This window comes from Camellia sinensis, chromosome 10 (genome assembly GCF_055761805.1).
Source record: "Camellia sinensis isolate YWXY chromosome 10, ASM5576180v1, whole genome shotgun sequence".
Lineage (NCBI taxonomy): Eukaryota > Viridiplantae > Streptophyta > Magnoliopsida > Ericales > Theaceae > Camellia > Camellia sinensis.
The window spans coordinates 15813390-15826945 of NC_138970.1; the positions used below are offsets into that span (position 1 = coordinate 15813390).

Genomic DNA, 13556 nt, shown 5'->3' on the forward strand with positions numbered 1-13556 from the left:
CAAAGTCCGTGAGAATTCTCATTCTTAATCTCAATACTCAACGTATTATACAAGCTCACATACATCTTTTAAAATGCACATCATATCCTTTCATTACTGGATGCATGCAACTTAAATGCATTCTAGACACTCTAATGTTCAATGGACACGTGTGTGAGATCTCAACTCATGTTCTGATACCACCTGTCATGACCCAAACCGGCCCCTAAAAGTTTGGTCCATGACCGGCCTGTACATAGGCCTCAAAACAGAATGTTAGAATAATATTTAATCACATACGGGGCCTTAAGCGGAAGCAATATCAATAAAAGACAACATCCATTGAGCTTGTGCATACATGATGGTTTAATTGGGTTTAAGTATTTAAATACACTTCCAAATATACATATACAATCATAGAATTTATATAGATCTCACACACACTTACATAAGACTTAATAATTTATGACTCCCAACACAAATTAAGGCCTCCATGTGGAGACATACCCCAGGTGACTTGGCAGACAGGCGAACCTCAGTATAACTCTAGTGTCAATCCCCGATGGCACCTACAGAAATATACATAAAACAGAATGAGCAAAGCTCAGTGAATAATAGCACTCAAACAATTTAATGATTAAACTTGAATTGTAATATTTAAAACGTATATAAGTGCAGAGGTCATATAATTACTCTTGTCTTGTAAACATTTTCAGAACGGCCTTAGGCGTAACGGAGTTACAGATTCGCCATAGGCTCACAAATTCTACAAATTGGCTATAGGCCTAACAGATTCCACAGATTGGCCGTAGGCCTCACAGATTTCACAGATTGGCCCCCGGCCCAGATATAACAGATTCACATACATATTCATAATCATTTTCATGCTGAGATTTTGCATATAATCATACATGGTACGTCCATAGCGTTAACAAATCAAATGACCCATGAAATGACCTAATGACCCATGAAGGGACCTGATGACCCATAAAGGGACCCAAGAGGTGTCTCGCACGGATTCTAGAGGTGACTCACATTGCAGCACTTAGTTCCGTACAGCACTTTGTTCCATACCAGAAATCATTAGATCTTAAAGACCGAACAATTCATATTATGGCATAGCATAGCCGGAGCAGGTAAACAGAACAGATTAATCCCAGATTCATGAGAATACCGTTACACAATTGCCACAAAGATTTCCCCATGGTTTATTACAGGTCGACATAGTTGTCTTGCATATAACAGAATGTTAATAATAACTATTAACAGTAGGCACATGTATCACTATAGTACGGTTAACAGGGACAGAACAATTCATATCATAACGGCCTCAGGCCCGTCAATGGCAAAATAGAATGACTCCAGATACGCAAAGATATCATTGCTCTATGATGCACACATATTCCATTTGTTCATCATGAATCAATAAAGTTAACTTGCAGGTAACAGAACGTTAATGTTAATATGAACGGTAAGCAAAACGTACTACTACAGTACTATTACTCACTAGTGCACAAAGATTTTCCCACGGTTTATTACTAGGAACAGAACGACCTTAGGTCCATATCAATGTCATTACTCAAGCATATCAATTAATTGAAGCAAAGCACAACATCAATGGAATAGACCATTCACAAATAACAATACATAAATCATAATCACAGGAAATAAGTGAAACATATTGTTACACCACTATTACTTATAGTGATCGGCTCCCGGTAGTAATGGGACGATGTCCTCGTCTCGACCTACAAGTACACTGCATAACACATAATATGAGATTATACTCGATCCTTTACTTATTCTCTTTGATCATTCAATCACTTAGCCATGGTGGTACCAAGCTCATTATTCTTTAATAAGTTATAATCCATGTCTCAGAAAATAGGAGAAATCGATGGGAAATGGTTTAGGTGAAGAAATGGTACAAAACTGGTTGACAGAAAGTGAACAACCGTCACTAATTTGGGTCTATTTCTGTATTTAGAATTTGGGAGTGAGAACACAGCCATTGGAAACTAGACTTCCGGGGCTTGACTTTAGGCTCAAGAATCACTCAAAACGGAGTCCGGATGCAAAAGATATGCGTGTTCAAAGTTGGCTGGACAGAGTTGTCTCCGCACGTGCGGGGAAACAGTGCCGCACGTGCGGCCTTGGACAGTTTGCAGTCCGAAAATGGCTAAAAAATTGGAACTTCTCATTTTCAAAATCAAACCTCAATTCCATGTAAATCAAAGCCCAAAACCCTTTAATACATAACAAATTTCATATTTTTAATCTCCATCAAACATCATTACCTCAAACTATTATTCAATTTCCAAGCACAAGAACACAAGAACATAATATAGCCATAGTTGGGGTTCAAAGCTCACATCTTCTATATTAATCCTTGATTTCATGTAATTGATGCTTTAATCATAAGGATTCAAGATAGGTAATCATACCTTAGTTCAATCTTTGTCTTCCTTTTAATTCTCCTCCATTTCCTCAAGCCTCCATGGTTGATCTCCCTTCTCTTTCTTCAATTCCGTTCAAACCCCCATGATTGTTAAGCTTTTCATCAAGAATCTTGGTCTCTCTTCTCTTTTCTCCCTTACGGTTCTCTTCTCTCTCTTTTAGATATTTTGGCTTCCAAAAGATGAGACCAATCACTCAAAAACATATCTATATATCTAAATAAACACACACACATGACTTAACACAATAGGGAGATCCAAACGTGGCCTTACGAATCGCGCAAAATCAAATTTCAATTAAAGTTCCCAGGTGACTCTAAAAATTACGCTGACCATAAATATGCCCCCTGCTCCGGTTTCTGAAGCCTCTAGGGCCTTCAATTTGCAGTATAAAGGTAACCACCCAAACGTTCATTAACGAATCAGACAAATTAGATTTCCAATTAATTTTCCCAAATAGTTCTAAAAATTCCCATTAACATACATAAGTACTCAATTTTGATTTCTGAACCCATAAAGGTCGGTAATTTCAATTTTAAATCCGTAACTCAACAGATAATGCTTCAATTCCAATAGATATAATTAAATTAAAACACATCATCTCATAGTTAAATCAAGATGATTTCTTATACGCATTTTGGGGTCATTACATGCCTCTTCAAAATTTTCAGGTTCAACAATGCATAAATTGCATCTTGCATACACATCACCAAGACTCCTTATATTTCTTGGAGTTGAACTTTGAGATGAAGAACTTGAATTTGAACTTGAACTTGAACTTGGACTTGAATTTGGAGAAGATTGTGAACTAGCAATTGGTGACAATCTTTGTAGAGATTCAACAGTTGCAACTTCTTTAACTTGTGGACTTTCCGATTCTTCATTGAAACCAATGCCTTGATCTTGGACTTTCTTTTCCTTCCAATCAAAAGACGCCTTCTTATCAAAGAGAACATCTCTACAAATAATCACCTTCTTTTGATCCAAACTGAAGAGTCTATAGCCTTTGGATTTCGAGCTATAACCCACAAAGATGCATTTCTTACTATTTTCATCAAGCTTGTGCCTCACTTCTTTTGGAACATGAGCATAACAAATGGAACCAAACACCTTCAAGTGATTTACCGATGGTTTCCTTCCACTCCAAGCTTCAAATGCAGTTTTGTCCTTAAGAGCTTTTGTAGGACATCTATTCATCAAGTAAACTGTTGTGTACATGGCCTCACCCAAAAAAGTTTTGGGTAGCCCCTTCTCATGTAGCATAGACTTGGACATCTCCTCTATGGTTCTATTCTTCCTTTCCGCCACACCATTTGTTGTAGAGTGTACCTAACGGTCAATTGCCTTTCCATACCAATATCTTCACAAAATTTCATAAACTCATTTGAGTTGCATTCTCCGCCTTTATCACTTCTCAATACTTTTATCAAACAACTACTTTGTCTTTCAACAAGATTTTGAAATTTCTTGAAGATAGAGAAAACTTCACTCTTTTGTGTCATGAAATACACCCAACTCATTCTAGTAAAATCATCAACAAAGATAATGAAGTACTTGTTACCTCCATGAGTTGGTGTATCCATGAGTCCACACGCATCGGTATGGACAAGCTCCAATGGTGCTTTAGCTCTCCATGTTTTCTCCTTTGGAAATGACTCCCGGTGATGCTTTCCAAGTGTACAACCCTCACAAATATGTTGCACTTCACGAATGGTCAGCAACCCAAAAACCATATTCTTTTGTTGTAGATACTTCAAGCTTTGAAAATTCAAGTGCCCAAATCTTCTATGCCAAAGCCATGAATTATCAATCACATCCATCTTCAAAGCCGCATTTTTGCTATACCAGAAAATGAGAGGAAAACTTCTATTCTTCTCCATCTTGATTTTTGCTACAACTTGGCTTTTCCCCCTCTTTGTCAAAAATTTTGCATAAATCGTCTTCAAAGTGAACAAGGTATCCATGCTCCATAAGTTGTCCAACACTTAGCAAATTTTGCTCCAAGTCTGGAACTAGGAGAACATTGGAAATGAATCTTGTACCCATCTTGGTCTCTATAGCAATAGTACATTTTCCTTTTGTTTGGATTAAGGCACCATTCCCCATTCTTCCTTGAGCACTAGAGGAAGCATCCATTTTCACAAAAAGGCTCCCATCTCCTGTCATGTGATTGCTACATCCGCTATCGAGAAACCATACATCCTTGTGTCGATTCGATGCCTTGTAACAATCATAGAACATGTGCCCTTCAATTTCTTGCTCCTCGAAAAAATTAGCTTGTTGAGTGCTCTTGACTTGGCAATCCTTCTTGACATGGCCAAATTTGTTGCAATTGTAACATTTTGGCTTTCCCCAAAACCAAAAATCTTTATCAACATGACTGCTTCGGTTGCAAATTCTACACTTTTGTTGAGTAGACTCTTCATTTTCCTTTCTTTGAAATTAGACCTTCCTCTTCCGCTTGCATTTATTTCTCTTCCTCTTCCTCTTCCTCGGGAATTAGAAGTACTAACATTGAGCTTGGTTTGAAAGGCACTTTCAGTTGACTTTTCAGATTGCCTACTCAACCTTTGCTCAAATGTTTTAAATGAATCCATCAATTCTTTAATACTCAAATCAACAAGATCTTTAGTTTCTTCAATGACAGCAACAATAGAATTGTATTTCTCCGACAAACTTATCAAAATTTTCTCAATAACTCTTTGATTAGTAATATTATCCCCATAAATTTTCATTTGGTTCACAAGTTTCATAACTCTAGAAAAATAATCATTCAACAAGTCCATATCCTTCATCTTTATATTTTCAAAATCTCTTCTCAATGATTGAAGTTTGATGGTTCTTACCTTCAAGTTGCCTCGATACTCTTTTTGAAGAATATCCCATGCCTCCTTTGCTTTTGTTGCATTGATAATCCTTGGAAAGATTGCTTTTGAAACTCCCTGTTGAATCAAAGAGAGAGCCTTTGAATCCTTCTTCCTTTGCTCTTTCAATTGGTTTTTTTGGGGATTTGTCAAAACTCCTTTATCTTCAGGTTCCTTAAACCCATTTTCAACAAGATCCCAAAGATCCATATAGACAAAAATAGTTCTCATTTTCACATACCAAAAATCAAAATTTTCACCATTAAAGATAAGAGTACATACATTTTGGTTGTTGGAATTCGCCATGGACGTTGGCTTGTTCTTCTTTGGGGCTTGTTTTCCCGTATCCGATCTTTATGCCCAGCTTGTTCTTGACCCAACCAAAGCTCTGATACCACTTCTGTTAGCTTTTGATAAAACTCTCTGTCAAATGAACTATTATTTTGTATTGAATTTAACTTGTATTGATCTTGAATTTTTCTTCTCATTCATATCCTTTACCCATGGGCTTACATCATTTTTATATAGAGAATGTTATACATAAGTTCAATGAATAAGATCCATGAACCTAAACAACCTTACAACTAACTAGTTACATTAATATAATTTAGACAATGAACCTAATAAATATAAAATACATGAATATAAAAATACATGAACTCAATGTATCCAATGTATGCAATGTATCCAATATATCTAATGTATGCAATGTAACTAATGTAAATACGGCATTAATTTTAACACTTCTTGCCTCACCGACCAGCTGTGCAACCTTGTCATATAATTCAGTTATCGAGTATCGTGGTTCACAACTTTTGACATACGCCCTTGTGAATTGAATTTTGATTTTCTCGAACCATTCAAGGTTTGTATTATTGTGGTGGTAGGGACCGATGGAAACCAGCTGCGGATCCTAGTATTTCACGGTGGAGTTGGTTGCCATCTGCCGAAGCATATGGGGGACTGTGGCTGTGGGATCGGATGGCTTTCAATTACAACACTCAGCTGCACATCGTGCTGGTCGGCAATGGCCACGGGTCTGGCCGTGGCTGCTGCTCCCTCCACCGGATTCTTCTCCTTGGACTACACTCGTCCTCGTTGAAATATCTCATCATTCAAAGTAACTTTGTCGGAAGCCTGATCGAACATTGCTAGCTCATAAGAATCAGATACACAATCTAGCAAGAGGAGGTATAATCTGTATCCTATGATCCTTATATCTGCTTAACAATTCCAGTTTTAAGCAACTATCTTATATTGTATTAGATTGAGATCAACACCGTTAAAAGTGTTATCTGTTTGAGAATCTTCATCAAAACAAAAAATGAAGTTCAGCATTGCTTTTCCTGGTCTTGTTTCTGAGAAAGAATCGAGGTTCTTTTTGTTTATGATCTTTTTCTTTTTATATAAAGTCATAAGCTTTTTCTTTTTGCATGTTACTCCGTAAAAAGAAATCCAGTCCCTTGGTTTTTATTCTTTTTCTTTTATGTAAATCTGGCAACAAGTTTTTCACATACATATCAAAAGATGAGATATATTACTGCTTAAACCATGATCCAAATTCAAATTCATATGAAAATTTAGGTCGTCTTACCATGCCAAATTCAAAAGATGAGATATATTACTATTTAAACCATGATCCAAATTCAAATTCAAATGGACATTTAGGTCGTCTTACCATCTGAAAGTGAATAGCTCTGGTGGTGTGCTGGTCTTATCATGTGAAAGTGAGAGTGAAAATGTTTTCCTCCAATTACTCCTACTACCCCATAGATGTGCCAATTTATGATTGGCCACCCATTACATTATTCAAAATTTATTAATTCTTATTCAATTTTGTAGCAAATTGAGCCTAAACTGTAGTCAACGTTTACATTTATTTAAGGAAACGGGTCTTTAGAAATTCTATATATTTTAGGTTATCAATATATTTTTTTACACTTAAATCTTTATATAAAGCCATAATTCCTTCAACTTTTCAAAAACAAAAAACAAAAAAAAATATTATACTTGTGTTTCTATAACGAATCATAACATAAAAATATATTCATAACCACATAGGCGAACTAACAATCACTCTGTTTGGTTTCCATTTTCAAAATTTATTGTTTTTAAAATTTTATTTTTTTGTTTTTCGTATTTTTTTTGTTTTTACTGAATTTTTTTAATAGTTTAAGCAATTTTTTTAATTTTTAGACACACCTAACATAAATACACTTAAAAAGTATAATATTTATAAAAAAAAATCTTTAAAAAATTCACTAAATACCAAAAATATAAAAAATATATATATAAAAATTCAGTACATTTTTCGTATTTTTATGTATTTATTAATTTTTTAAAATATTTTTTCACAAATATTTTACTATTTAGATACATCTAAGTGAGGTGCATCTAAAAAAATAACAAAAATTTCTTAAAATTTTAAAGATATTCACTAAAAACAAAAAAAAAAAACAAAAAAAAATACGAAAAACAAAAAAACTCAATTTTTAGAAAATTGAATTCATAAAATTAAAATCAAACGCATTGAATAATATTTGTCAAAGATCTGTTCAGAGTAACAAGGTATGAAATTGGATAATTTGACAATCATAATTCTATTATTCATGATTTTAAAATTTTTGTGAATTCTAAGCATTTGTTGAGTATAATTACTCTAGTGAGAATTGTAGGCATATTCCATTGTTGGTGAAAGAATAAAAGAATGGGGAGGGAAGGTAGATCCCAAAAAGATGAGAAAGTTCATGATTAATTAAGAGATAGATCATGTAATGGCATTGAAATTAACAACAAATAGAATACATTAGAATGACCATAAATGCAACGACAATAACTAATAAGCAAACAAATATGAATTCTAAATAACAGTAGACAAAATGTCTAGAACACCAACTTTGACGAAGATTATTGTGTTTTGCAGGAGTAAAACGATAAGAATATTCAATTAGGGTTTATTTTAGAAACCTAAATACAATGGAGTTCTTTCTGAAAGTTGAAAGAAATATGCTTTTATGTAGAGATTTAATTGTAGTAGTTACCAAAAATATGTCGGATTTAGTATATGGTTTCCTAAAATTTTATATAAATGTTACTACTACCAGAGATAATAAGAATTAATGGATTTAAATTGTGTATTAGGAAATCAATCATAAGTTGCCACATCGGCGGGGTAGGAGGAGCTCCTCCACAATGAGTTGGGTTTGTCCAGATATCTGTATGATGTAATTAACAAACTATAACAATACAAGCTGTAGAGTAAACACGCAAATCACACACAGAATTTTCTTTTTTTGGATAGGGAATAAAGAAAGAATAGATGGATGGGAAACACTTTTCTACCAAGTTGCGTACATCATGAGTTTTGCCCTTTTCTCTTTATAAAGTGAGAGCAAATTCTATTGTGGGTACCATTCACCGCGGTTATGATTTAACATGCTTAAAGTAATGGGTAATATGTTGGAAGTTATGACGCAATCACATCATGTTGGAGCTTTAATAAGTTACGATTCAATATAATTGTATCGTAACTTCGACTCTATGACCGCAATCATATTATATGAAAGCTTTAATAAGTTACAATCAATGTAATTCCTGTCGTAACTTCGACTCCATCTGCCAAAGCGTCTGGGGGACTCTTTGCATCTTATGCTCTGGCATTGTGTTGTTTGAGGAGTCACCAGACTTGCCAGACTCGCCTCCTTCTTTCATTATGGAATTTAGCCACTCATCGCAAGACTCTGGCTCTGGCTCTAGCTCTGGCTCTGGCCTCGGAGGGCTTTGAATTACTACACTCAGCTGCACATTGTGCTCGTCGGCAATGGCCAGAGGTTGGTCGTGGCTGCTGCTCCCTCCACATGATTCTTCTCCTTGGACTACCCTCCTACTAGGAGATAGCTCATTTTCGGTCAAAGTTATACCTTCTCACAATCATCCATCGTTAGCACTAGCACGGCAGTTGGAAGGAAGGCATAGGATAAACAACAATCCAGCTACCAAGTGCTATTAATAAGCTTATTACATCCGCCTTTTCATCATTTCGAGCCCTGAAAACCCTTTTATATCTGCTTTTCATCATTTCCATTAGATTAGATTCACACCTTAGATTTGTTATCCATTTACATAAAATTGATTTGGAGCATCGGATATAGGCAATACACAAGATGCTCCAAGACTACTCAATGATTACACACTAATACATAAAATGATAAAAATCAAAATGGCTAAATTCAAACATAGGTTGGAGAAATAAACAAGTTGGCTAATGTGAAAAAAATTATAAAAAGATAAAAAAATAATCAGTGTTGCTAGAGATGCTCTTATGATTCCGATGTGTATTTATCAATATGGTTTCATTATGTAATTATAATTAATATATTTGTGATTACTCAAAAATAACTTTAAGCAAGCCAAAAGAGGCTCACAAGGATGGAAAGAGCCAGTATGGTATGGTTTTTCTCTAGTTAAAATTGATAATCAGAAAATAAAACTTAAAAACACTCCTTTTTTGGCTTTCGGATAATCAATTTTCTTTTAGTTTATTTAATTATTTCCGCCTCATAAGTTATAAATAGAAATTATACCAAATACTTTTTTAATATTAAAAAAAAAAAAACCTCTAAGCCACTCAATTTGCTGCACCAAACAAAGAGAAACAGAGAATCTTTATGTAAACATAAAAGAATTGAATCACATCACAAACAAATTCAAGCAACAACAAATCTATCAATCTCAAGCAAACCTTTCAAAGTTGATAAGTAAAAGAGAATGAAACAAAGGCAGAGAAGTGTTCCCAAAAGTCTCAACCTTTTGGTGGATGGGCAGTGAGGTAAGTCTGAATTGCAGCAAGGATAGTCTGAAAGACACTCAATGTAATGGCCAAAATTGCAGCAGTGACAGCAATGAAAGTCCAAGGGTTCCTAAAATATGTATGAAGCCAATCTGCTACCCAAATCTTCATGCGGCTTCTATGATGCTTTTCAATTTTCTTTTTAACTTCAACATAAGCATGAGGGCTTGGAACCAAATCAGTGGCTATCTCATTGAAAAGATCAGCCACATGTCCGTCACTACCAAGAAAGTTGATCAATATACCCTTAGCCCTCAACACCTTCACATCTTCATCCTGATCAATAAGAGAATCCATGAAACATATGTACGAGGTCACACCAACATCAGTTATACTATCCGGGCAGGCCTCATAGGCCGCCAAGTTCAACAGAATAGACTTTGTTATGTCATCAACGATAATTGGAGGAAGTTGGAGAGTCCCAGAAGTGCATGTAGACTTGAAATCTATGTCTGTCAATTGGGATGTCTTGCTTGGCTTGAACTGGATCCCAACTGACGTGAAGTCCCTGGCTGACCGACGAGAGTACCAATCACCAGTAATGTGACACCCGATGGAAGAAGTTGTTGAATCAATATATTGCCTGCGAACGAGTTCAAGAAAATGAATGGGGGGGTTGTCTTCAGAATTCCTTTGCTGCATCATCTCACGATGGCTTTGTGTCCTCCAAACATTCTTCTGAAAGAAGTTTTCAATTTTTTCCATTAGCCCACCTCTTTCACCAGGCTCGCCCCTAATGCGCTTGATGAAAGCCGTGATCATTTTTTCACCCTCGTGTTTTTTAGATTTCAAGCACATTAGCACTTGGAGCACTAAGAAAGGGAGTTGATTCTCCAACAAGAACAAGTCTCGCCGCACCAAAGGAGCATGGTGAATTATCTCCGAAACCTTGGGAATTGCATTTACAATGCCGTAAATGTACTGAAGGATGAAGCAGCCATCAAGGAACATCATCCGAGCAAATGACTCATCGGTGAAATCTGTCAAGCCCTCAGCATAGCATTTCCTGGCTTCACCAGCCACATTGACCACCTCCTTATATAATTCATGGACCGTTTCTTTACTACTGTCTTTCAAATACAATCGTGCCAGTGGAATTTTGATCCTTTCACCAGCTTCAAGCTCTGGTTTCCCATGGTGGTAGGGACCGATTGAAACCACCCGGGGATCATAGCACTTCTTGTTGGATTCAACCTCGCGAAGCATAGGTTGAACCTTCTGTATTTTGGGCTTCAGTGAGTTGATGCTTCCAGATCGAGACTCACCTCTAGCATCTATTATGAAGTTTAGCCACTCATTGCTGCTAAGTGAGGAAATATCTCTCTCATCACCCTCTTTGATCTCAATACTCACTGTTCTATCCTCATCAGCAACAATTTCTTTCTGACATTGACTCGCCATTGTTGGTATAAGCTACGCAACTTAATATGCCCTATATATTTTATACACTATGAGAATAATTAGCAATGAAGGTCTGTGGATTAAGTGATAGCTTGTTGGTTGAAAACAAGTATCTTGCTTTCTGTTTTTTTTTTTTTTTTTTCCGGTTTGGGGGGGGGGTGTTGGAGGGAGGGATAAATACCCTGCTTTCTGGTTTATCAAACTAGGTATTAGATGCATTTTTCTAGATTTGAAGCAAGGACACTCCAGTTCATGTGTGCTCCACATAACTAAAGAACATTTAAACCTATATAATATTAGAAAGCATTCTTTAATAATCTCCCACTGCTGAATCTTGTGGAGAGAAAAAAAAAATTTCTTTAATTTAATGCATTTTCAAAATAGGAAATCCAATTCAAATGTGCTTCAAATAAAGCAAATTTAATACTATAATCAAAAGTATATGGCATCTTCACGTTTCTCATAAAGTGTTCCACAGGTTCATAACTGGGTGAATTTGAGTTTTTAAACAGTATTGTACAGGAGCTAAAGGACTAAATCCAATAAAGAAGAGTTTAAACATGGTAGTGCTTCATTACATACCCTCTCTATTTTTTTTTTTTTTTTTTTTTTGCCCAAGAAAATTTTTTTTAATTTTTTTTCCCATCCCGCCATAAAAGTTGTGAGAGGTCAAGGGCTCTATACTGAGAGGTCAAGGGTTCTTTACTAAAAAATACGCCCAACTTAATCCCCATTAGAAAGAGAAAAGGTACAGCCCTAACCTTGTCAAATTCAGTTTTCCCATTCCTAGGAACAAAAATATAATAGGAACAAAATAGAATACTCTCTACAAAGAGAATGGTGGTTTAGAAGCATTGAGATGAAACAATAACTCATTTGGTGGTCTAGAAGCCAGATCATAAAAATAATGTGTCATGGCGCAAATTCTTCAATTACATTTTCTGGTCTTATTCACTCTTGGCACAAATACTGTTGGGTGCAAAGTATATTTGCGGAAATTATGATGGAACCAAATTCTGAAAAAAGAGAAAATTAAAGACCCAAAATATATATATATATATATATATATAGAGAGAGAGAGAGAGAGAGATTTTTAGAGAGAGAGGAAGAGAGAGCTCAAAATGGTTTGTATTGCTCTTGCTTGATGTTTACAACCACACCAACTTAAAACTTTATTACAAATTATTAAATTTTAACAAATACAGCCTCATATAACTGGGCAATAACAAATGTTGGTACTTGCCACCCATAAAATTTTATTTTCTAAATTGGCCAAAAACAAAACAAATAGTTATAAATACATATAAATTCCCAAATTTTGCACTATTTATCAAAATTATAGATACATGTACAAATAGATATACGCATTTATTCTATTGAACACTGTATTAATCATATACAATAACTATTCAATTACTTAAAATTAAAGATTTTTCACACTCATCAAATCATCCAAAAATTTAGGTATAAAATTACAAACACATGGTGTTTACATACACCGCTAATATACATACATATCCATTACTCTGAGAAACCCTTGATTAGGAGGAATTAAAACAGTAGAGAGAGAGAGAGTAAGAAAGAATTGGAATATCATTACGAATTGCGATATACAACTATACATGTCCAAAAATTGAAAGTACCTCGTGGTTGTGATTGAGCCCTGAAAGCGGAGCAAGACGTCCAACTGATGCTCTCCGCCATTTTGCTTGCTACGATGAACCCTAAATTGAAAGTATCGTACTGAATCAGAATGATTCGCCATGGATGGCCTACCTCTCTGTCTGTTTGGTATTTATTTTTTACTCTATTAATATTAACGATTGGGCATGTTTTGGAGGGAAAGGAACACTCTTTGGACAGTGAGGTAGTAAAAGGCAAACTTCACTCCATCCTGTGATTTGGGCCATGTGGCGTGTGTTCTTTGTGATTTGCCAAATAAATTGCACCGTTCGCCCGGTTAATGATTTAATAAAAAAAATTTAAAATATTCATATATTTTTACTA

The 13556-nt window shown here is 35.3% G+C and overlaps 2 protein-coding genes across 4 annotated transcripts; both read right to left on the bottom strand.

The window, feature by feature from the left end:
- Window positions 1–301: 301 nt before the first annotated feature.
- Window positions 302–6806, bottom strand: LOC145800974 (uncharacterized). 3 transcript variants are annotated; one of them, XR_014341695.1, is made up of 3 exons: window positions 5582–6806; window positions 5282–5377; window positions 302–548 (listed from the first exon to the last, which is right to left on the bottom strand). XR_014341695.1 is itself a non-coding variant. In XM_082890896.1 (2 exons), the coding sequence occupies exons 1-2, from the start codon at window positions 5603–5605 to the stop codon at window positions 462–464; spliced, it is 411 nt and encodes a 136-aa protein (XP_082747022.1). In that variant the 5' UTR covers window positions 5606–6806; the 3' UTR covers window positions 302–461. The 3 variants fall into 3 exon arrangements, 2 of the variants coding, with proteins under 2 accessions (XP_082747022.1, XP_082747021.1); XM_082890896.1 differs by having other exon boundaries at window positions 5282–6806; XM_082890895.1 differs by lacking the exon at window positions 302–548 and having other exon boundaries at window positions 2105–5377.
- Window positions 6807–8604: 1798 nt separating this feature from the next.
- On the bottom strand, window positions 8605–13418 carry LOC114292690 (UPF0481 protein At3g47200). The gene is made up of 3 exons (XM_082890897.1): window positions 13193–13418; window positions 10106–11580; window positions 8605–9363 (listed from the first exon to the last, which is right to left on the bottom strand). The coding sequence occupies exons 2-3, from the start codon at window positions 11547–11549 to the stop codon at window positions 9317–9319; spliced, it is 1491 nt and encodes a 496-aa protein (XP_082747023.1). The 5' UTR covers window positions 11550–11580; window positions 13193–13418; the 3' UTR covers window positions 8605–9316.
- Window positions 13419–13556: the final 138 nt, after the last annotated feature.

What these genes read in the sequence shown, in the direction of transcription:
- LOC145800974 (XM_082890895.1), bottom strand. Translation starts at nt 5,605, where the DNA reads ATGGCGAATTCCAACAACCAAAAT. An exon ending in CGAATTCCAACAACCAAAAT is followed by an intron (nt 5,378 to 5,581) that starts GTATGTACTCTT and finishes TTGATTCAACAG; the next exon opens with GGAGTTTCAAAAGCAATCTT.
- LOC114292690 (XM_082890897.1), bottom strand. Translation starts at nt 11,549, where the DNA reads ATGGCGAGTCAATGTCAGAAAGAAATTGTTGCTGATGAGGATAGAACA. An exon ending in CACTGCCCATCCACCAAAAG is followed by an intron (nt 9,364 to 10,105) that starts GTTGAGACTTTT and finishes GATGAAAAGCAG; the next exon opens with ATATAAAAGGGTTTTCAGGG.